A 24,898-nucleotide genomic window follows, 5' to 3' on the forward strand; every position below is an offset into this window, starting at 1 on the left:
CGCACCTTTGAGGTATTGACTGGACAGACGAGGGGCATTCCGGAGGAGCAAGTACTCGGATATTTCCTCGCCGGACTGCGGGAGGACATAAAGGGGCAGGTTCGTATCCAGAACCCGCGGGATTTAATGGAGGCAATGAGGGTCGCTCGGGACGTGGAGGATGCGATGGTGAGAGCGCAAGGGGGTTTTGCGAGTGGGTTCAGAATGAACCCTGTAGGGGCGCGATCATCGGGAGGAGGGATACGAACAGACCCGATTCGTAATCCGGCAAACCAAGGAGGCCAAGTGGAGACGGCGGGAAATGCGAGAAGAGATGGGGGTATCGCGAACGCGAATACGAGACCGAATATTGCGGGTGGGAACGATAACCGTGGAAGAATGGTGAGAAACCTACCATATCCGGAGTTTCTCAAGAGAAGCAAGGAGGGTCGTTGCTTCCGGTGCGGTGGCCCATTCGCGCCCGGCCATCGTTGTGATGATAAGAGTTTGAGGGTATTATTGTTAGCGGAAGACGAGGAGGAGGAAGTGGGAGAAGAACCCGAAACCCAAGGAGAGAAGCTCTTGGAGTTATCGGCCTGTTCTGCAGAAGGGCTAACGTCGGCCAGAACGCTAAAATTGACGGGGATGATCGGAGAAAGGAGGGTGGTGGTGCTGATAGACAGCGGCGCCAGTCACAACTACATAGGCCGGAAGCTGACGGAGGAATTAGCATTGAAGGTGACGGACACCCCGGCGTACTGCGTGAGTTTGGGTGATGGCCATCGGAGAATGACGCGGGGCCGGTGTGAGAAGGTGACGGTGAAGCTGGAGGAAGTCGATGTGGAGGAAGATTTTTACGTCTTTGAGCTGGGGGGTGTAGATGTAATTTTGGGAGTTGCATGGCTGGCCAAACTAGGAGAAGTAAGCACCAATTGGGGAAAAATGACTATGGTTTATAAAGTGGGGGACAAGAAGATACGTATAAGGGGCGATCCATCATTATCGAGACAGGTGGTGAATGCTAAGAGCTTGCTTAAACTAGTGGAAGTTGACTCAGGGGCTGTGGTTTGGAATCTGTGCAAAGTGGAGGAGGAAAACTGCAGTGAGTGGGATAGTGATGTGACGGAAGAGCAGAAAAAACAATTACAGGCGGTGCTACAGGCGCACTATTCCGTTTTCCGTGAATTTCAGGGGCTGCCTCCAAACCGAAACAGAGAACACCGCATCCAACTAAAAGAGGGAGTAGACCCCATAAATGTGAGGCCATATCGCTACCCTCACCTCATGAAGGGGGAGATTGAGAAGCAGGTGGAAGATATGTTGAAGGCAGGCATCATTCGTCCGAGCACGAGCCCATTCTCTAGTCCGGTCATCTTGGTGAAGAAGGATGGGAGTTGGAGATTCTGTGTAGATTACCGGGCCCTAAATAAAGCAACTGTCCCCGATAAGTTTCCTATCCCCGTGATAGAAGAATTGCTAGATGAGCTGACCGGTGCACGTTACTTTTCGAAAATTGATTTAAAATCTGGATATCACCAGATTAGAATGGAGGAAGGGGATGTGCCCAAGACTGCTTTCCGCACTCACCTCGGCCATTTCGAGTTCCTTGTTATGCCATTTGGGCTCACCAATGCCCCTGCTACTTTCCAGAGTACGATGAATGAGCTATTGCGGAAGTATCTTAGGAAATGGGTGTTAGTTTTTTTTGATGATATCCTTGTTTACAGTTCCACATGGGAAGACCACTTGCTGCATTTAGACGAAGTGCTACGGGTGCTAGAGGAGAATGGATGGGTGGCCAACCAAAAGAAATGTGAGTTTGGAAGAAGGAGGATCCAATATTTAGGCCATCAAATCTCAGAACAGGGGGTGGAGATGGATGGTGATAAGACGAAAGCCGTGGTGGAATGGGGAGAGCCGAGGAGCTTGAAGGCATTAAGGGGTTTCTTGGGGTTAACGGGTTACTATAGAAGATTCGTGGCGGGATATGGAAAATTGGCCAGACCGTTGACGGAGCTATTAAAGAAGGGTAAGTTTGACTGGTCCGAGCAAGCAAAACAAGCGATGGATACGTTGAAGGCTGCGATAACCTCAGCTCCCGTGTTAGCTTTGCCAAACTTCGAACAAGAGTTTCACATCGAGTGTGATGCCTCTGGAGGTGGGGTGGGAGCTGTGTTGACCCAGAATAAGAGACCGATAGCTTTTTTTAGCAAGGCTTTGTCTACGGCTTCTCTAAGTAAGTCAATTTATGAGAAAGAATTAATGGCTCTCGTTTTAGCCATTCAGCACTGGAGACCTTACTTGGTGGGGAGGAAATTTACCGTGCACACTGACCAGCGCAGTTTGAAATACTTGATGGAACAGAGAATTACCACTCAAAGTCAGCAAAACTGGTTGGCAAAATTAATGGGATATGACTTTGAGATCGTATATAAAAAGGGAAGTACCAATAAGGCTGCTGATGCCCTCTCGAGGAGAGATGAAGGAGAGAGGGAAGAAAGAGAATTACAGCTCATTTCCAGACCCTTTTGGCAGGATTTTAACGACATCCTGCGAGAGGTAGAGGAGGACGTGACATTGCAGAAAGTGATTGCTGATCTGAAACAGGATTCAAACTCTCATGGAGCTTACACTTTAGAAAATGAAAGATTGCATTACAAAGGCCGGATGGTGATATCGTCCAGTTCAGTTTGGATACCAAAGTTACTTGATGAATTCCATGTAACCAAAACTGGGGGGCACTCGGGAGTCTATCGTACATATAGGAGGATAGCCCAATCTTTGTATTGGGTGGGGATGAAGAAGACAATCACTGAATTTGTGGCGAGTTGTGCAGTATGCCAGCAGCATAAGTACTTGGCAGCAAATCCTCAAGGGCTACTGCAACCCCTACCCATTCCGCAAGCTGTTTGGGAGGAAATCAGCTTGGATTTCATAGTAAGATTACCTAAATCCCAGGGGTATGATGCCATTATGGTAGTGGTGGACAGGTTGAGTAAATACGCGCATTTTATAGCATTGAAACACCCATATTCTGCTAAAACCGTAGCTGATGTGTTCACCAAAGAGATCATCAGGCTACATGGGACTCCGGTTTCTATGGTGAGTGATAGAGATCCCTTATTTCTGAGTATTTTCTGGAAGGAATTATTCAAGATGCAGGGAACACAGCTCAAAATGAGCATGGCGTATCATCCAGAGACGGATGGGCAAACTGAGGTTGTTAACCGTATTGTTGAAGGATATTTGCGGTGCTTTTGCTCTGAATAACCAAAGAGCTGGTATGCTATGCTTCCTTGGGCTGAGTTTTGGTATAACACGAGCTATCAAGGAGCTGCAAGATGCACGCCGTTTGAAGTTGTATATGGGAGAGCACCTCCCTCATTTAGCCGGTTCATTCCGGGGGAAACACTAGTGGAGGCAGTGGCGCAAGATTTGATGACAAGAGATGAAGCCCTCAAACAGTTAAAGTATCACTTGAATCGGGCTCAGGAATTAATGAAGCAGCAAGCAGATAAGAAGAGGAGGGAGATAGATATAAAAGTAGGAGATTGGGTGTACTTGAAGATTAGACCACACCGTCAATCTTCAATGCCAACTAGACTACACCCAAAACTCTCGGCACGTTATTTTGGGCCCTACAAGGTGTTACAGCAGGTGGGGAGTGTAGCTTTTCGATTGGAGTTACCTGAATCTGCCAGGATTCATTCAGTGTTTCATGTGGCGCAGTTAAAGAAAGCGGTGGGGGACCATGGGATTGAAAAGATGTTGCCAGAGGAGTTGCAAGCTGACGGTCCTGCTTTTTGGCCAGCAAGAATTTTGGAGCGTAGGCAAATTCAAAAAGAAGATGAAGTATGTCACCAAGTTCTGGTAGAATGGCAGACAGGGGGAAAAGAAGGAGCAACTTGGGAAGATCAAACCACAATCCAGGAACAGTTTCCAGAATTTAACCTTGAGGACAAGGTTATGGATGGAGGGGGGGGGGTAATGATAGGATGATGAGGGTGTATGTTAGGAGAAAGAAGAGTATGTGAGTAGTTAGTTGCATTAGCTGGCCTAACTGTCTGACAGTTAGAAAAGGGGAACACTTATTGTGTATAAATAGTTAAGGGGAATAAGGGGAGGGGGATTGGACAGTTAGTAGTTTCTAAAACAGGATTTGGTTATCCTTGTTGGGGAAGGTTAAGCTTCCTTTGTTCTTCCTATTCTTGCATTCTTTCTTGAAAGTCAATAATATCAGAGGTTATACAGACTTTCTGTACTGTTTCCGAGAGTTGTTGAGTGAGAGATAGGAATTCTTTAACAAGAAACCTATCATAAGGTGAGGTTTGTATCCGCTTATATATTCTAAATTTGCGCTAGCTCTAATCGTTGTGGGACTTCCAACACACTCCCCTCATACCGAGATATATACATCTCGTGCATAGGCTAGATATCAGTGGATGGTCCAATAGCGACCCTTTAAAAGGTGAAACAATATGCCCAACAAACAACAAATATCGCTAGGGTAGGCTCTAACAACGGCTCTCATACATGGATTTTACGCCTAACTTAAACCCACAAAACAGGCTTGTAAGATGAGGTTTGAACTCACTTATATACTCTAAATTAGACTTATCTCTAGTCAATGTGGGACTTCCAACAAATGTCTTAGGTAGTAAGGTTTCAAATCTTGATAAAGTGTTTGATCTAAATCATAATTGATAATTAAGTATATTTCAATAAAGTAAAATTGAATCTAATAATAAGTTCTATAAGAATATTTTAAATTGATTAAATTCTACTTTTGACTTGTCAAAATATCTCGATTATCAAAGTTTAATTTTTGGTTGATATTTTAGTCTCTTAAAGTGAGTTGTTAACAGGTTGCAATATCTTCGTTTTCATATATATATATATATGCTATGAACAGTTTAATCAACTAAAATAACTATCAATCAATTGATTTTATTTATTAAGTGAAATCAACCAATTGTTAGTTAAGTTTAATCAGTTAAGTATATTAGAAGATATATCTATAAAATAACACTCAACTCGTATGAAAAAGAGAGAATTTTGAAATACTTTTGAACAACATGCCTTGGAGCTGAATTAGTGTTATTTTAAAGGAAGCAATAAGATCATTCAACTCTTCGGAAGATCTTGGACAGATTTCTGGAAATTTTGAAAGCAGAAAAAGTGTCATGTGATAGGCTTGGTGTACCTATGATCAGGTTTAGTTTTTCCTATCTTTTGTTTTCTTAATTCTTGATCAATCTGGACGGTTTCTTGTTGTATGCAATAAGGTTTTGCGTATGTTGGTAGACTTCTTGTACGGTTCAAGAAGTGTGCTTGTAATAGTTATATTGTTTGGTAAGAAACATTGAAATATCCTGAATTAGTGGAATACTTTGTTCAGGTCAATGTAGACTGGATGAGGCTCAAAAGAGTTAACGAGTATAAATCTTATTCTTTGTTCTTCTTGGCTTCTTTAAATTGCATATATCAAGAGTGTAATTCAATGCAATCTGTTCTTGAAAATTGTTCTAATGATAGTTTAAGAATTCAATTTGAACTCATCACTTTTTTATACCTTGTTTCTTTATTTTGAAAATTTTCAGCAATTTTCCCCTTAGCAATTTTCAGCAATTTTTATACCTTTTTTATACCTTGTTTCTTTATTGGTTGAATCTGATAGTTAGATTCTTCCAATTAGTCTTGACTTCTCCTAAAGTAGCCAACCATGAAACTCCCAAAATTAGATCTACCCCACCCAATTCGAAAAGATAGAATTTTTCCTTAATCATCATTCCCTCCAATTGTAAAGGCAAATTTTTACAACATCCAACCAATTGCTTCTTATGCCCATCTCGCAAGCAAACCATGTAGGAAGGAGTAGTTTCTACATCCAAATTCAATTCCTCCACTAACATGGTTGAAATGAAATTGTGGCTATCACCACTGTCAATTAAAACTAACACCTTCTTCCCTTGGAGCACCCCTTGTAACTTCATAGTATTAGATTATGTCAGCCCACACCAGCGGAAAAAACTGACAGATCCATGTCATTTTGTTTCTTCTTCTTCTTCCACGGCTTCCTTATCATCTCCCATAATGAGAGCTCTAATATTTTTTCAGGGCAATTTGTCCCAGACTAAAAGGAACCCCACAATGAAAGCAACACCCCTCTTCTCTTCTTCTAATGTATTTGGAATAGGGTAGGTTCCCCATCCCCTGTTTCGGCTACTCCCTGTGTCATTGCTTCCAACTCTGGATTCCATCATGGTTCCTCCTTCCTTCCTAAGCGTGCTGGAATTACTAGAACTTCTTCGTTCGTTCCTAGTCCCTTTCAAAGTTCCCACCCTAGGGATCACCCCTCCACTACCATGATAACGATTTTGATAGCCCCCAATTCTCTTCGTAGTTCTCTCCCCCATTCTATTCTCCTTTGAAACTTCCTCCACATCTCTCGCTATCTTCATGGCCCTCATGAGATCCATAGCATTATGCAGTCTAATCTGACTTCTTATATTGAATGTAAGTCCGCAAAGAAGTATCTCATCCATTGTTCCTCCGTCAACTCGGTTGCTTGTCCCACCAACATTTCAAAATCTTGAATATATTCCTCTATTTCGCCTCTCTGCCTCATTGCTGCCAACTTTTCGAACCCTGAAGATCTTTCTTTTCCCCCAAATCTTCTTTTAAGTGCTTGCGTCAACTCCTCCCAAGTGGGGTTATTGGTTTTTGTTTTCCAAAACCGAAACCAATGACTGGCTCCTCTCTCCATACTTATAAAAGCCAATCTGATTTTCTCTGTAGATGTAACCTCTTGAACTTCAAAGAATTTTTCTGCCCTTGTTATCCATCCTACAGGATCCCCTCCTTCAAACGTGTGCAATTCTACTCTCCCCATCCATCCTCGCTGATTCCCTTTTCTTTCTTCCTCCAATTCTTCGTCAGTCTCGTTACTTTTTCCCACTCTATCTCCATTCATAGATCCTCTACTTCCTTCATAATCTCTTTCCAAATTTTTCTTTCTCCGCATCAATTCCTCCATCATTTCACTGAGTATTTGAAAGTTGGCTCTGGATTCCTCTCTCGTCTCATCCATTGTCCTCTCCAACAAGCTCATTCTACCCTCCATGACTCTCTCTCGGTGTTTTTGGATCCGGCAGGTTGGACCAATTTGTTAGGTTTCTTAGTGTCCGAAAACCTAGATACTATCCCAAAATAAATAATTACAACAGATTTATGAATCCTCATAGTGAGGAAACAGTTTTATTGAAAGGAAAAACACTGAAAGCAATCAACAACAGTTAAGGGAAAAACATTCCCTAACACAGGACAGATCCTGTTTCCGTAATAAAACACTCAACAACCACCAAAATAAACACCCACCTCCTTAAAAGACATAAACAAAACATAACTAACAAAGGAAATTGTCAACAGCCAAACAAAACTTCCCCTAACTGCTATGAAACTCCTCTAACTCTCCCAACCACCACTTACTAACTGCCCTATTTATTTTTTCTAACATAAACCTTCCAAGACCTTTCAGGAACACAACAACAAGGAATAACATCTTTCTTTGTTCCAGCAAGATAATGTTTCATCCTTGGCATGCCACACCAATAAGAGTTGAAAATAAGACTTATTTTATTATTCTCAAATCATGAAAAATACATTCTCATACCCTCTATTTGTAATAATCTAGTTCTCCTAAAAAGGTGTTGAAATATATTGTATTGTATAATGGGCTTTTAGGGCTGGTCCATTGTTCCTTATATAGGACTTTTTTGTGTAATAGGAACTTTAACACAGTAATAATATTTTTACCATCTTTCAAACTTTCACATGGTATCTAGAGCTGGTTAGGGTTCGCCGCTGCTCACTGCCCGCGCCGTCGTTCTCCGTCGCTTTCCGCGCCGCTGCCGCCGTCCGCCACCGCCGTCCGCCGCCGTCCGCCGCCGTCGCTGCCTTTTCTCCGGCGAAGTTAAGGGTTCGGTTCGCCTCGACGAGCGCGACCCATCCCTGGTGGTCGCCGCCTCATTCTTCTCTCGACGCGCCGTCACGCGCCGTTTCTCTCTGACCACTCTCGGGCGCGTGGGCTTCACGCGCCGCCTCTCCCGTGCCGGATCTTCACCGCGCCACTGCCGGTCGTTTCGCCGCCGTCTCCTGAGTGTATTGTGGTCTCTGATTTGCTGTTCCGTTGAGGGTTGCTCCGTTTAGGGTTTCTTCCCACACCTTTTTCCCCTCTTTTCTTGTTTGGCTTTATAATGGCTGGTCTTGGAACACCGTCTCTCTCTGCTACTCCGACCATTACTTCTGCAAAACTCAATTGGAAAAACTATCTATCTTGGTCTTCTTCCGTGGAGTTATGGTTTCTTGGTCAAGGACACCATGATCATCTTGAACAAGATGTTTCCACCGTTCCTGAAGAAGAGAAATCTCAATGGCAAAAACTTGATTTTCAACTATGTGCTGTCCTATGGCAATCTGTTGAACCAGAAGTGTTAGAAATTTTAAGACCTTACAAATCGTGCTCTTCTTTTTGGAGAAAAGCTCAAGATATCTTTGCTAACGATGTGCAACGTCTCTTTGATGCAACTCAAAGAGTGACTTCCCTTAAACAAAACAATCATGATATGGTTACTTACATAGGAACGGCCCGTGCTGCTGTAGAAGAATTGAAGAATTTCTTTGTGGCTGATTCTTTAGAAGGCCTAAACAAGAAGCTTGATAAGTTTTATATGGTCTTAATTTTGAGAGGTCTACATTCAGATTTTGACCATGTTCGTGATCAAATGTTAGCTGGTGATCAAGTTCCATCAATGGACAGCTTAGTTACTCGACTTCTTCGGGTACCTTCATTAGTTAAAGACGAAAGTTCAATTGGTGGTATTGAAACATCAGCTATGGTAGCACCACAAGGAAGAGGAGGAGGCAGAGGCAACCGAGGAGGACGTGGTGGCCGTGGTATGCGTCCTCAGTGCACATATTGTAAGAGGATAGGCCATACTCGAGAGAAATGTTATGCCTTACATGGATATCCTGACAAAGTCGCTCATGTTTCGAAATCTGATGATCTCGAACCCAAAGTTTCAAATGAAGAATACCAAGAATTTTTGAAGTATAAGTCTGGAAAATCTTCTCATCCTGACCAATCCTCTTCCATGTCCAATGTGTCAACTGCCTGCATATCTCAATCTATGGAAGGTCACAATCCATGGATCCTTGACTCAGGTGCCTCAGACCATATCTCTGGTACTATTTCTTCATTTTCTTCCATGTCCTCTCAGAAAATTCCTCATTTAATTATTGTTGCCAATGGATCCAAAGTTGCATCTCAGGGAATTGGCAGAGTTTCCTTATCTCCTTCACTAAATTTAAATTCTGTTTTGTATATTCCTCATTGTCCTTACAATTTAATCTCCTTGAGCCAATTGACTCGTTCCTTAAATTGTTCTGTAACCTTTACTGCTAATTCCTTTGTTATACAGGAACATGGTACGGGTCGCCTGATTGGAGAAGGACATGAGTCTCGAGGACTTTATTTTTTGAAACATAGCTCTTCAGTTTCCTGTTTTACCACTTCATCTCCAAAACTTTTGCATGATCGGTTGGGCCATCCAAGTTTATCCAAGTTGAAGATGATGGTTCCAAGTCTCAAGAACATTCAAGTCTTAGATTGTGAGTCGTGTCAATTAGGAAAACATGTTAGATCTTCTCATCCTAAAAAGTCTGAGACACTATGTAATTCTCCTTTCTCAACTATTCACTCTGATATTTGGGGACCAAGTCGTGTTACTTCTTTTGGTTTTAATTATTTTGTAACCTTCATTGATGAATTCTCTCGATGTACTTTGGTTTATTTAATGAAAGAGAGATCTGAACTTTTGTCCATATTTGTGTCTTTTATTAATGAAATTAAGAACCAATTTGGGAAGACAATTAAAATCCTTCGTAGTGATAATGCTAAGGAATATTTTTCTTTAGCGTTTTCTTCATTTTTATCTTCCCAAGGAATTTTACATCAGTCAACATGTCCTCACACTCCACAACAAAATGGTATTGCAGAGAGGAAGAATAGACATCTCATTGAAACTGCACGCTCCTTGATGTTGAATACTAATATCCCTGTACATCACTGGGGCGATGCAGTCCTCACTGCCTGTTTTCTAATCAATAGGATGCCTTCTTCCTCTCTTGAAAATAAAATTCCTCATTCTGTCATTTTTCCAAATGACACTCTATATCATATCTCCCCACGTGTATTTGGGTGTACATGTTTTGTCCATAATGTTTCTCCAGGTCTTGATAAGCTATCCGCAAAGGCTATTAAGTGTGTCTTCTTGGGATATTCTCGTCTTCAGAAAGGGTATAAATGTTATTCTCCCTCCACCAAGAGATATTATATGTCTGCTGATGTCACATTCTTTGAGGATACACCGTTTTTCTCGTCCTCTGTGGAGGATCGTTCATCTGTTCAACAAATGTTTCCTCTACCATCGTGTGATCCCTTGGTTATTCCTGCTTCTATACCTCAAACTCAAAATGTGAATGACATTGTTCCTCCACCTCTTATCACATATCAGCGTCGGAGACAATCTCAAGCTCAGAACAATGAAGATCCTCTAGACTCATCTCCTCCTCCCTCAGCTCACCAGACCATGGATCCTTCATCCTCCTCGTCTTCTACTGACTCAGATGATAATTTGCCCATTGCCCTTCGAAAAGGTATTCGTTCTACTCGTAATCCATATCCTGTTTATAATTTTTTGAGTTATCATCGTTTGTCTTCTACCTATTTCTCTTTTGTTTCTTCCTTATCCTCCCTTAAGACTCCTAATAATATTTATGAGGCACTTGATCATCCTGGATGGCGTCAAGCCATGATTGATGAAATGCAGGCCCTTGACCACAATGGTACTTGGGACCTTGTTCCTCTTCCTCCTGGTAAGAAGCCTGTTGGCTGCCGATGGGTTTATGCTATTAAGGTTGGTCCTACTGGTGAAATTGATCGTCTAAAAGCTCGTCTAGTAGCTAAGGGATATACTCAAGTTTATGGCATTGATTATTGTGATACTTTTTCTCCTGTGGCTAAAACCAGTACAGTTCGTATTTTACTTGCTATGGCTGCCATTCGTCATTGGCCACTTTACCAGTTGGACATTAAAAATGCCTTTCTTCATGGTGATCTGGAAGAGGAGATATACATGGAGCAACCTCCTGGGTTTTTTGCTCAGGGGGAGTCTGGGTTAGTTTGTAAATTACGTCGTTCCCTCTATGGCTTGAAACAATCACCCCGTGCTTGGTTTGGTAAATTTAGTCGGGTTGTGCAAAATTTTGGATTGAAACGATGTGAGGCGGATCACTCAGTGTTTTATGGTCATTTTTCTCCTGACAAATGTGTTTATCTCATGGTGTATGTTGATGATATTGTTATTACAGGGAATGACAACACTAAAATTACTCAATTAAAGAATCATTTGTTCAACCACTTTCAGACTAAAGATCTGGGTCGTCTAAAATACTTCCTTGGTATTGAAGTAGCACAGTCAAAAGAAGGTGTCATCATTTCACAAAGGAAATATGCTCTTGATATTTTAGAGGAAACAGGCTTGACAAATTGCAAGCCTATTGATAGTCCTATGGACTCAAATCAAAAGCTAATGAGAGATCAAGGTGAACCTTTCTCAGATCCAGAGAGATATAGAAGGCTGGTTGGAAAACTCATATATCTTACAATAACAAGACCTGATCTTTCTTATCCAGTGGGAGTTGTGAGTCAATTTATGCAAAATCCACATGTTGACCATTGGAATGCAGTGATTCGAATTCTCAGATACATAAAAGGAAATCCAGGACAGGGATTGTTGTATGAGGACAAGGGAAGCACTCAGATTGAAGGATATTGTGATGCAGATTGGGCTGGTTCTCCAATTGATCGAAGATCTACTACAGGATATTGTGTTCTACTTGGAGGGAACCTTATATCTTGGAGAAGTAAGAAACAAAGTGTTGTTGCTAGATCTAGTGCTGAAGCTGAATACCGATCTATGGCTTTGACTACATGCGAACTTGTGTGGATCAAGCAACTTCTCCAAGAGTTGAAATTTTGTGGAAATGAGTCTTTGAAACTGTACTGTGACAACCAAGCAGCCCTTCATATTGCCTCCAATCCAGTGTTTCATGAGAGAACAAAACATATAGAAATTGATTGTCATTTTATTAGAGAGAAGTTGTTGACTAAGGAACTTGTTACTGAGTTTGTCAATTCTAATGAACAACTCGGAGACATTATGACCAAATCTCTAAGGGGGCCTAGGATTCAATGTATATGTTCCAAGCTTGGTGCATATGATCTATATGCTCCAGCTTGAGGGGGAGTGTTGAAATATATTGTATTGTATAATGGGCTTTTAGGGCTGGTCCATTGTTCCTTATATAGGACTTTTTTGTGTAATAGGAACTTTAACACAGTAATAATATTTTTACCATCTTTCAAACTTTCACAAAAGGGAAATAGGGAAACTAGGAAAACTAGAAAAAATAAAATAAAATAAAAGATTATCTATCTATTTCCTCTAATTAGGAAGATTCTAAAGATATTATCTCAAATTACAACACTCCCCCTCAAGTTGGTAAATGAATATCAATCATTCCCAACTTGCCTACAAGATCTTGAAATCTACTCGGAGGAAGCCTTTTTGTAAAAATATCTGCTATTTGAAGTTCTGTAGGAACATGAGTTGTAATCACAAAGCCTCTGTCAAGATTATCTTTGATGAAATGTCTGTCAATTTCAATATGTTTGGTTTTGTCATGCTGTACTGGATTATGGGCTATGCTTATAGCAGACTTATTGTCAAAAGTGTAGTTGCATCGGGTTCTCCACTTTGACTTTAAGATCATCCAAAATGATTTTCATCCAGAGTCCTTCACACATTCCTTGAGCAAGGGCTCGAAATTCAGCTTCTGCACTAGAACGGGATACTCTATCTTGGTTTTTGCTTCTCCATGTTACCAGACTATTTCCAAGAAATACACAATACCCAGAAGTAGATTTTCTGTCAGTAATAGAATCTGCATAGTCAGCATCAGTATATATCTTCATAGTCAATGTGTCTTCTCTTTTGAATAATAGCCCCTTTCCTAGACGTCACTCCAAGTATTGGAGAATTTTGTCAACTGCTTGCATGTGTCTCTCTCTAGGATCATGCATAAATTGGCTCACTACACTAACTGCATAAGTAATGTCTGGTCTTGTGTGTGATAGATAAATCAATTTCCCCACCAATCTCTGATATTGGGCCTTCTCTACAGGAGCACTTTCTTCACTTCCAATTCTGTGATTTTGTTCTATAGGAACTGTTGAGGTTCTACATCCTAGCTTTCCTGTTTCTTTGAGGAAATCAAGTATATATTTCCTTTGGGAGATGAAAATTCCGTTCTTGGAGTAGACAACCTTTATTCCAAGAAAATATTTGAGTTTTCCTAGGTCTTTCATTTCAAATAGAGCTGCCAATTTTTCTTTTAATGCCAATTTTTTTGTTTCATCATCTCCTGCAATAATCATATCATCCACATAGACAAGCAATAGAGTGAGTTTACCTGTAGAAGAGTGTTTTATGAATAAAGTATGATCTCCTTGGCTTTGTCTGTATCCCAAGGAAACCATTGCTTTTGTAAATCTTCCAAACCATGCTCTAGGGGATTGCTTAAGACCATACAATGCTTTCTTCAAGAGGCATACCTTGTTTCTTTCATTTTTCACTTCAAAACCTAGGAGAATCTACATGTACACTTCCTCATCTAGATTTCCATGAAGAAAGGCATTCTTCACATCCAGCTGGTGTAAGTCCCATCCAAAATGGGCAGCCAAAGCGAGAATAACTCGAACTGTATTCATCTTTGCCACCAGGGCAAATGTCTCCTCATAATCAATCCCATATGTTTGGGTATATCCTTTTGCCACCAATCTAGCTTTATATCTTTCTATTGTCCCATCTGCCTTATGTTTCACTGTGAATATCCATCTACACCCTACTGCCTTCTTGTCTCTTGGCTTATCAACAATCTCCCAAATTAAATTTCTTTCTAATGCATTCATTTCTTCTTTCATGGCTTGATTCCAATGTTCAAGTCTCATGGCCTCCTGGATTGAGGTAGGAATTTTTGTGGCATCAATGGCAGCAATAAAACTTCTGTGCTTATCAGAGAGATTGTTAGTGCAAACATACTGAGAAATAGGATATTTAGCACATGAGATCTTCTTCCCTTTCTCAATGCAATGGGTAAATCCTCAGTAATACTTACCTCCTCCTCATTGATATCTTCAGGGATCCTCACCTCCGGAGTAGACAATTTTTCTTGCTCGAGAGTCGAAGTGGGTTGTTCTCTTCTTTCATATTTTTTGCCAAAAAATCTGTCTTCTTCCTCTTCTTCCTTACTGTGGACTATAGTAGCTTCATTGCTCAAGTCTTGGGCATCCTGCAAAGACAAACATGGTAATGCCAAGAAGGAGAGTTCATCCACTTCAAGTGTTTTCTCCTCCTGAAGTGGTGGACTGACATAAAAGGATTGTGTTTCATGAAAGGTGACATCCATGGTGATAAAGACGCGACGACTCTGAGGATGATAACATTTGTACCTTTTTTATTAGAAGGATACCCAATAAAGACACATTTAAGAGCTCCGGGATCTAATTTACCACGATTAGGATGATGAGAGTGAACAAAAACAACACATCCAAAGACTCGACTAGGTAGACTCGTTAGCCGCGAACAAGAAGGAAGAAATGACAATAAAGACTCTATAAGACTAATGCCATTTAAGATACGAGTGGGTAACATGTTGATGAGATATGTGGCAGTTAACACAGCTTTTCCCCAGTAATTTTTTGGAACAGACATTTGAAAAAGAAGAACTCTAGTTACTTCAAAAAGATGACGATTCTTTCTTTCTGCAACCCCATTTTGTTGAGGGGTGTTAACACAAGTTAGTTCCTGAACAATACCATTATGAGACAAAAAATTGAGAAATTCATGATTCGCATATTCAGTACCATTATTAGACCTGATTCTTTTGATATTTTTTCCAAATTGATTTTGGACAAGATGGAAAAAATTAACAAAATTTTGAAAAACTTCGGATTTATTTTTCATAAGGTATGTCCACGTGGCACGGGTACTATCGTCAATAAAGGTAACGAACCATTTGGCTCCGGAAATAGAATCTATGACAGGACCCCAAACATCAGAGTGAATTAAATCAAATGGAGAAATACACTTTTTGTGACTAATAGGATAAGATGCACGATGATGTTTTGACAATTGACAAATATCACATTTAAAAGACTCAACAGACTCTTTGGTAAACAAGTGGGGAAACAAGGACTTGATAAGACTAAATGAAGGATGCCCAAGCCTTTGATGATGCAACCATATTTGAGATTTTGCCCACGTCTCAGATGTAGCTTGTTGACTCATGATTTTTGTGTTGCTTTGGTCATTAAACACTAAAAAATACAACCCACTCTGCTCCTTAGAAGTTAAAATTGTCTTCCCCGTGGCAAGATCCTGAAAAACACAATAAGTTGGAAAAAATGTTACTGAACAATTTAAATCCTTTGTGAGTTTTTGCACAGAGATAAGACTATTAGTTAATTGAGGAATATGTAAAACATTCTTTAATACAATAGATGAGTCCAAAATTATATTCCCAGAGCCACATATAGGTATACCCTGACCATTCGCAACTGTAATAAGTTGTTCTTTATTTCTTTTACCATATGAGTCGAAGGACACACGGAAAGGTGTCATATGATCAGTTGCACCCGAATCAAGGATCCAAATACCTAGAGACACATGATCAACAGTATTGAGGCAAATCTTACCTTTTATGGACAGAGTACATGATCCTTTTTACTTCAGACATCCTGTAGAACGCAACCAGGAGTCTCCAAGACGATGACGACGTATGAGTCACACCGAGAAAAAAAGGAGCAGAACTTAAAACTCAGATCTACTCAAATATAGGGCAAACGGGTCATCACCAACCCTAGAAACAGACTCAGGAGCTCTGGCGACTCTTCTGTGGCGGCAACGACAAGTGGGTCACACCGAGAAAAAAGAGCAAAACTTAAAACTCAGATCTACTCAAATCCAGCCAAAACGAGTCGTCACCGACCCTAGGAATAGACTCATGGGGCTCCGGCGATCCTGTCTGTGGCAGCGGCGGCAAGTGGGTCTCGCCGGAGGTATGCGCATGGGCTACACGTGCCGGCGGCGCGTGGCGGCTCCTCTCACGGAGCGACTTTCGGCATTGTGATCACCGGTGTTGGGCGCACCTTTCTGCCCTATTAACGACCCCAACCGGTGACGGCGGCAGCGGCGTGGTCGGACAGCGGCAGCGGTGGTTGGACAACAGCGGCGGTGCGACTTGTTGCAGCGGAATCGAGCCCCAAGATCACGAGCTCTGACACCAAGTTGAAAATAAGACTTATTTTATTATTCTCAAATCATGAAAAATACATTCTCATACCCTCTATTTGTAATAATCTAGTTCTCCTAAAAAGGGAAATAGGGAAACTAGGAAAACTAGGAAAAATAAAATAAAATAAAAGATTATGTATCTATTTCCTCTAATTAGGAACATTCTAAAGATATTATCTCAAATTACAACAATAAGCATGAGAACAAAATTTACATTTTACTTGTAGTCTATTCGTAGGAAGACTTTCACGATAGTTCCAAGAAACATCAAACTCTCCTTTTTATTTACCCACTTTTAAAAAGCAAGACTCCAGCAGAAAACTCACTCAGTAGTAGTAGCAGATGTAGCAATTGCACAATAGCAATAGCAAAAAACTCACTTCTCCCACAGTTCACACTGGCAACTATTATGCTCTTGTGATGTTTCTCTACTACCGCAGTTTTCTCTAAACACACTTCGCTCTTGCAGCTGTTTTGCTGCTACTCCCGATGACCCATCTATTCTTATTGTTTCGCAGTTTCACTAAGTTTATACTAAAATGGTTGGAGGAGAATAAAGGAGAAGCAGAGAAATTTGCACGTTTCTATTGTGTTTGGGGTTAAAAAGAAACAAATTTTAGGGTTTCTACCAAACCGGATTATGCGACGAAACCCAGTTCACTAAAAAAACCAAACACATTTTGTGCAATTCAAGGCTCGATTCATACTAGGATTGCAATCCATATGATTCTGAGACTAAATCACACAATATAACCACGATATAAGAGTAAAAACGAGTGTTTAAGCAATTTGTATCATGAGAGAGAAGAAGAGTATTGTTCTGTGTATTGCAAGATACTTCCTACCATGGTGGGAAATGCAGCATTAACAATAAATTTAGTAATCTGACAGCAACCAATATGACTTAAAAGACTCAGGATAGGTCCCAAGTTATGCAGTATAATATAAGAGAGGTAGTTACCTGAACTAGATGTTCACCTTCTTCATAAGGTTCAGGCTCAATACCTGGAAAGAGATAAGGATGGCTGCATGCTTTTCTTAGCTGTATCACCTATAAATGTGATCACATTTGTCGTTAATGTGAATAGAACAAGCAGAAGATGATACTAAAGTATACCATACTTTACGGATGGTACTCATTATTTTTACTTGCTAGAAGATTGTGCCAAATAATCTGTTAGATAATCGCCGTAACATCAAGGGCATGTTTGAATTTAATTATTCCAAGAGAAAAATTGCTTTATTTTCAAAATTTCTCAAGAAGCTGGCAAAAAAAGAAAGGAACTTTTCTCCTAAAATAAGTTGAATGAAATATGCACCAAGTAAATTATTATATAACCTTGATTTACAGTGGACCAAATTACCCTTCATTAAAATATGCAAAACCATCGCCTAATGAATGCTCTCTCCTTCCATTTCATGAAAATAACAAGACAAGGATAAAGTTGAGAGATAATAATTAAAACTTGATTTTATAAACTGTTCTAAAAATTGAAACACATCTTTTTTAACATGTAATTTGAATCGCACCCCCAAAACTAGTGGAACAAAAAATAGCACAAGTAAATGTTCAAAACAGGCTTGACTAACAATATTTTGTAGTGACTGGTGATTTGAAGTTCCAGATGATAGTGCAAGTAGCTTATGGAGTTCTTTCCTCAATATTGACATATAGACCTTTTTCTGCAAGATGACAAGGGGAACTAACCTGTTGGACATAATTTTAATATTCAAAACAACTTCATAATTATAGCTCAAATTGCAATAAAAGTGTTCAAAGTAGTCTTCGAGTGGAACAAGATACAACTTACACGGTTGTCTCAGTAAGAGGTGGTAGAACTAAATTTCCACACTCGATAAGCTTTGACTTGGTACGTCGAAGCATAAAGGCTCCCAATACACTTCTTAAAATACTAAGCCTCTCCTTTACCTTTGGAGCATCATGAACTGTTTAGAAACAAAACTGCAATTATTAGAAAGGGATTAAAGTTAATTTTATTAACGTAAAATGTTTACACTTTTGCGTCATCATAGGTACTCAACAAGAAACCTTCTAACATGTGTTAGTAAGAATGCAAGAATCTAGCAAGGAAAATTTAAAAGTACCTACAGCCTTTAAAAAGTTTACATCACTAGTTATGGATTATTGAAAACAAATTTATGAGAAAAGAAACTATGAATTGATCACTCTTACTTTTGTACAACAGCTATATATAAACTATAGAAGCTCAACTAACATACTGGATCAGTTAAACCACCTGACGGTGGCAGTTGTAACAAACTACTCTAACAAAATTTAGCAAATAATGATAGTAATAACTTAATAACTAGTTCATAAAAGCACTTATCCACCAATGTTATTCATACATGTCATTTACCTAGGGTAAGGTCATGAACAAAGCATGTACAACCAAAGACAAGAGGAGAATGGAGTAAAGGTCTTTTGTTGGATACAAGAGTGAGTAAGGAACCTAATTATTAAGTACAGAGGAAGGCATGCAATCAATCAAATGTCATGCTTTGAGAATTGCATCTCCCCAGAAGCAAAGAGGAACAATATGGTGAAGAAGAAGGAAACAGGTAGTGTTAACCAAGTGTCGATTCTTTATTTCATGACACGGTTCTATTGTGGTGTGAGAAAGCTATTTTATGAAGAATACCATGTGATTTCAAAATAGACTGAAATTGGGAGACACGCATTCACAAGCATTGTTAGGTTGTAAAATTGTAATGGAGGTGCCAAATTGATTTTGAATTTCAAGTGAGAAACTTTGGAATATAGAAAAAACATCAAAATAATTTTTCATTAATAATAACCAAGTACATCAGCAAAAATCATCAATGGCACGACAAGAACCCCAAATATCCAAATGAACCAAGTCAAAAGGATACAGAGCTCTTTTATTAACTCAAGGACCGTATGCATGACGAGTACATTTTTCTAACTAACAAGACTGACATTCAAAAGATGAACGATAAGGAAAACTTGGAACCATAAGACACATTTTGTTAGTGCTAGGATGACCTAAGCGTTGATGCTCCGGGGATTGAAACGTAGTGGAGGTACACACAACTGATTATGGAAGATAGTAATGTATTAGACACAACTGACATTCAGCATATTTGTCTGCATCATTAGTGAAAGGCATGATGATAGGATATGTAATGAATTAGACAATTTATAGACAGTTTTTAGATAGTTTGGCAAAAATAAAACATAGAAGTTAGTATGAAGTGGTTAGGGTAGTTAGGAGGAGTTTAAACAGCAGTTAGGGGAAGTTTTGATTAGTAGTTAGGCATTTTTTGTCTTTTAAGGAGGGGGTGTTCCAGTTCTGGTTGTTGAGTGTTTTATTCTGAACGGGGACTGTCCTGTGTAGAAGGGAATGTTTTCCCTTGGATGTTGTTGAATGTTTTCTTATTTTTCATTCAATAAACTACTGCCTCACAGTGAGGTTTCTTGTCTCTATTTGTGATTGTTTATTTTGATATAGTATCTAGGTTTTGTTGACACCAAGAAACCTAACACATGAGGACACCAAAATCAACAATTATGTGGTCAAGCTTACTGAGATAGGTTTGTATATTGTGGTCTTCAAGCTTTATGGAAATAAGGTTGGAGATAACATTGTATAGGTAATGATTACTATAGGATAGGTAAAGATTACTATAGGAATAAAGTCTCTTGGATTTGTTCGAAACATCATAACAAGTAGTAACAGCTTGATATTGGGGTTGCAATTTGCCATCAATGGAAAACCAAACAACGCTACATAGAGGCACCAATTTGCTTCCATTGGGCATGATCAGCACTTGGAATATCTTTGGCTTGTTTTGCCAAGTGGTTTTCACGACCTTGACCCTGAAACCACAACTGGACAGCAGCAACCCAAAAAATGTAATTGCTTGTTCCAATCAGTTTTTCACATGGAATTAGTAGAACAAAAGTAAAAGTCACTACAGAATCAGTATTTGAGTGGGAGTTGGCAAAAGCAACGTGAAACAAGCCAAAACAGAGAGCCTGGATGTAAGAAAGAGGTAGAGTGGGCGTCATGAAGTAGGTCGTGCTGAAAGAAAGAGAAAAATCACAATATGTTACGAATGTGTGAAACGCACGCCACAGGAAGAAGTTGTTCTAGTAGCATGGTCATCGGAGAAAAATAGCGCTTAGTGATGAAAAAGGAAAAGGCACGCAATGACCACGGGTACTATTCACCCGAGAGGATGGGAAGAGGGATAAAGAAAAACTAAAACTACTTATACTATATAAAAGAAGAATTATCATATTCTCATGCAGACCACATAGTATGTATTTATAGTAATTTATAAAATTAAATACATTAAATTCTTGCTTAATAATCAAGGATCAATTATCATAATTTCCTAGAATCTGTACCAGCTAATGATTAACAAATTTGTAATAGTTATATAATTACTAATTACATTCTAACACTATCTCATGGGAGTTATACTCTAACATGGATCAAGTTAAATTTGTGAGCACTAAGATTCTATTATTGTGAAGCAAACTTCTAGAAGAACCAAAACAACATAATACAATGCTAAATTAAATAAAAATTACCTGATGAAAGATCACTGATGTCCTTAAACGTAGAAAGGAACTGATCCAGTGTACCGAAGACAGAAGGCATGCAAAAATACATCAATGCCCACAGTTCAGAAAGATTATTTTGAATAGGTGTGCCAGTCATCAGCAATCGTCTTGGCATTATGTAGCGATCTTTGAGAACATTAAATAAAACCTGTTCATGCCTAAGAGTTTTAGCATGTACCAATAATCTCAAAGGATGAAGACTACTACATTGTTCAAATTTTCACCATTAAACTATCTGAAATCTATGATTTACATATTTTTATCCTAAAGAGCTAATAACATGAAATGGACTGCATACAGGTATGTGTTCATGAACTGCATACAGGTATGTGTTCATTGACGTATCCTAAATTATGATTTGCATATTTATAGAAATAAATCCTAATCATTTTTCTACATTTTGTGACAATTCTGTCACACAGGTATGTTTTTATTCACGTATTCTTGTAAGTTACAATTTTATTTTGGATTTAATGTCTCAAAAGCACCCTTTACTCACTATTAGATTTTAGAATCTAGAGCCACCCACCATATGACACCCTTCCCTAAATATTTTGCCACATATTCCCCATTTTCTAGAAACAAGAAAATTTCCACAGCTAATGGAAATAAGATAATTGCAGTTGGCAAGGAGATCTCCAAATAAACCCAACCATAATTCCAAAAAGTGTTCTGCATGTGCTTAAATTGTCCACAAATTTGATATATATACAAAAACTTACCAAGGATCTCTTGTGTAATTTGGTTTTTTTATAGCAACTCTTGCGTATTGTAGAACAAAAAATTGGGAAAAACGATTGGACATGCTAAATCTGCCCTTTAAAAGTCAATCTTTGATGTCTGAATCCTCCATTACCAACACAAAACTCCATTGCTTCATCATCCACTAGGACATCCTTTCGTTTTATAAAGCTATTGTATCTTCCTTGTTCAAAGATTGAAATTTGCAAAGTTTTCATTGTCAGGTGTGCGAGTTGGCAAAAAACTCTAGGGTCCCTCTAATGGTCCTAATATGTCAGGGACTAAATGGTTTATCACATTTATTAATGATTGTACAAGGGTATCATGGCTTTTTCTGCTTAAACGCAAATCTAAGTTAGCTCTATCGTTGTGCATTTTTAGTTGGAAATAAAAAAATTAGGAGTTACTATCAAGAAACTTAGGTCTGATAATGCTAAATATTATTTCAATCAAACCTTAAATTCCATTTTACAAAAAGAAGAGATAATCCATGAATCCTCATGTATTTCATGCCCCAACAAAATTAAATTGCTGAACAGGAAAAATGGGCACTTACTATAACAAACTAGAGCCTTGCTTTTCCAAAATAAGGTTCCAAATAAAGTTTGCAGAAAACCATACTTATTGCCACTTATTTAACTAACAAGTTACCTTCTACTGTTTTTGTCATTAATTATTCACTCATTCTATACACATAATTCATTAACCTTCCACCTAGAATATTTGGGTGGGTCTCATTTGTACATATTCACAAACAAAGGGAAAAACTTGACCCAAGGGCTATTAAATACGTTTTCATACGGAAAAACTCAACCCACAGCAAAGTTCAACACAGAAGATTCTAAAATTAAGGGGGTTGATGGCCACGTTAACAAAACTTACAGATTCAGGAAAATTTCTACTTAGCATTCGAGGTAATATTCCTTACTCTTGTGCACTCAATGCCTTAAATTCCCCTAAAGGTGTTTGGATAATTGATTTTGGACTCACAAACCACATGACTCGATCATCTACTGCTGTATATCTTATAGACCCGGTCCAAGAAACAAAAAAATTGCATTTGCAGGTGGAACTTCCATTACATTTGCTGAAAAAGGCGATATTATGATAAACCAGAATCTAATTCTGATCTGCATGTGCCCAAATTATCACACAATTTGTTAGGACATGGAGGGTTTATGAGAGGCGAAAGGTGAGGAAGAGTACTTAACGGTAAACAGTTAAGTGGGGCGGGAAAAAGGTCTCTATAAAAGGACCTTTGTTATTGTTTTCCGTTATGCAGTTTTGTATTCTTGAGTTGAACACCAGTTTAGACCTGGTGAAGGAGGTTAAGCTCCTGGTTATCCAATTGTATTCTTGATTCTTTGATGTGAATACAAGTCGTTTCTTTTACAATTGCCTACTATTAGAGTATTGAAGTGTGAGAGTAAGGGAGATAGTTAGGTTTCTTACCAAGGTTCCTAACAAAGAAGTCTGACCTGCCGGATCCAAATCGGAGAGAGAACGCGATGGAAGGGAAGTTGCATGCTCTGAAGAACAGAATTGAAGGAAAAATGAACGTAGTTGAAGGACGAATGGAACACCTGGAGATGGCAGTAGACGGGTTGAAGGCGGAGTCAGCGGCAAACCGGCAAGACTCGATAGCGATGCGTAAAGACATCCAAGAACTGTTACAATTGATGGGTGTGCGAAGCAAGCCAAACGGGGAGAGCTCTGACGGGAGCCATGGTTCAGTCAATGATAATGGGGGTGGCCGACGCGATGAAGCCGAAGGAGAAAGAGAAGGGGAACGATCAGAGAACCAACCCAATGGGAGGCGATGGTTGGAGTTACCCGCGTTTGAAGGAGCCGATCCTTTGAATTGGATTAATAGGGCCAAAAAATTCTTTGAGATACAGAAGGTGGCGGAGGCGGAGAAGATCGAACTGGCTCACATCAGTATGGAGGGAAGCGCCGGTTATTGGTTTAAATTTTGGAAGGAAAAGGCGAGCGACCGATCATGGGAGGGGCTCAAGGAAGCGTTGTTGATCAGATTCGAGAGTCGCTACCGGGGCGGCATTTTTGAGAGGATGGCGGCCAGTAAGCAGTCGGGAACCGCGGAAGAATACTTCCCAGCATCGAACGTGAACAATCGTACAGTCAAAACGGTCTACCAGTCATTGGCCGAGCAGTCTGAGGCCATAGAAGACCAGTCGTCTTGGGGACGAACAAGCGGTGAGGTGACACGGTCGGAGGCCGACCGCTATAACCCATGCCGATCGGGAGTTGCCGAGTGGTCCGAGGCCAATCACCCAGGCCGATCGGGAGCCGCCAAGAGTGTGGGGTCAGTTTGGAATATGCACGGTCTGCCAGGGAACCGAACGGTATTGGTCATTAAAGAACGAACGGTTGCATGCAGGGGGAGAAGTCGAACGGCATAAAGATATGGAGAAGAGAACCTCACGGCAGAGGACTGTGGGATCCGAACATGAGAAGACGATCGGAACTGAACGTGAGGGAACTGCTGGAACTGAACGGTCGAGGACTGCCAGAACCGAACGGGAGAGGACGTTGGGAACCGAACGTGAGAGGATTGCCGGATCCGCACGGGAGAGGACTGCCTGACCCGAATGGAAGAGGACGGGAAGAACCGAACGGTCGTATAGCTACAGTAAAAGGCCGAACGGTTTTACACTTAAAACGGTCTCCTAGTCATTGGCCGAACGGTCTTACAATTACATTCAAAGGCCGAACAATCTTATAGTCCAAACAGCCTCTCAGTAATTGGCCGAACGGGCTTACCATTAGAATAAAGGATGAGGAGGGAAAGGTGGATGGAAGAATCAATGCCCGGGAGCACAGGATAGACTTTGTGAAGAGGTAGACCAGCGAACAAAAGAAGGGCCTTGACGTTCGTGAGGCACCTGCAGAAGGGAGAGAACTTTTTGAAGCTTTGAAAGACATCGAAGACCATTTCCTCACGGCTTATAATTCTGGAAGTGAGGTGACCAGAATGCTGGAAGCTAATCAAATCCAAGAAGGATGGAAGTTATTGGAGGAGGAATTGCCACCACCCTAACCTCCAGACCTGAATTGGAGGGCAGTTGCCAAA

General features: G+C 40.0%; 2 protein-coding genes across 4 annotated transcripts in view; one reads left to right on the top strand and one right to left on the bottom strand.

The window, feature by feature from the left end:
* The window catches only part of ASG3 (SNF2 domain-containing protein / helicase domain-containing protein), a 51,921-nt gene that overhangs the window by 13,245 nt on the left and 13,778 nt on the right, over window positions 1-24,898 (bottom strand). For all 3 annotated transcript variants that reach the window (XM_088115195.1, XM_088115194.1, XM_088115196.1), the window contains exons 5-8: window positions 21,034-21,214; window positions 18,266-18,401; window positions 18,045-18,162; window positions 17,416-17,505 (exon numbers count right to left, since the gene is read on the bottom strand). In XM_088115195.1, coding sequence (XP_087971321.1) covers window positions 17,416-17,505; window positions 18,045-18,162; window positions 18,266-18,401; window positions 21,034-21,214 — 525 coding nt within the window. The remainder of the gene's footprint in view (window positions 1-17,415; window positions 17,506-18,044; window positions 18,163-18,265; window positions 18,402-21,033; window positions 21,215-24,898) is intronic.
* Window positions 23,316-24,227, top strand: LOC148197749 (uncharacterized). The gene has a single exon (XM_088091945.1). The coding sequence runs from the start codon at window positions 23,316-23,318 to the stop codon at window positions 24,225-24,227; it is 912 nt and encodes a 303-aa protein (XP_087948071.1).

The sequence above is a fragment of the Vigna umbellata genome, chromosome 5 (assembly GCF_029865625.1).
Source record: "Vigna umbellata cultivar VRB3 chromosome 5, Vumbellata_1.0, whole genome shotgun sequence".
In the NCBI taxonomy this organism is placed as follows: Eukaryota; Viridiplantae; Streptophyta; class Magnoliopsida; order Fabales; family Fabaceae; genus Vigna; species Vigna umbellata.

What these genes read in the sequence shown, in the direction of transcription:
- LOC148197749 (XM_088091945.1), top strand. Translation starts at nt 23,316, where the DNA reads ATGGAAGGGAAGTTGCATGCTCTGAAGAACAGAATTGAAGGAAAAATG.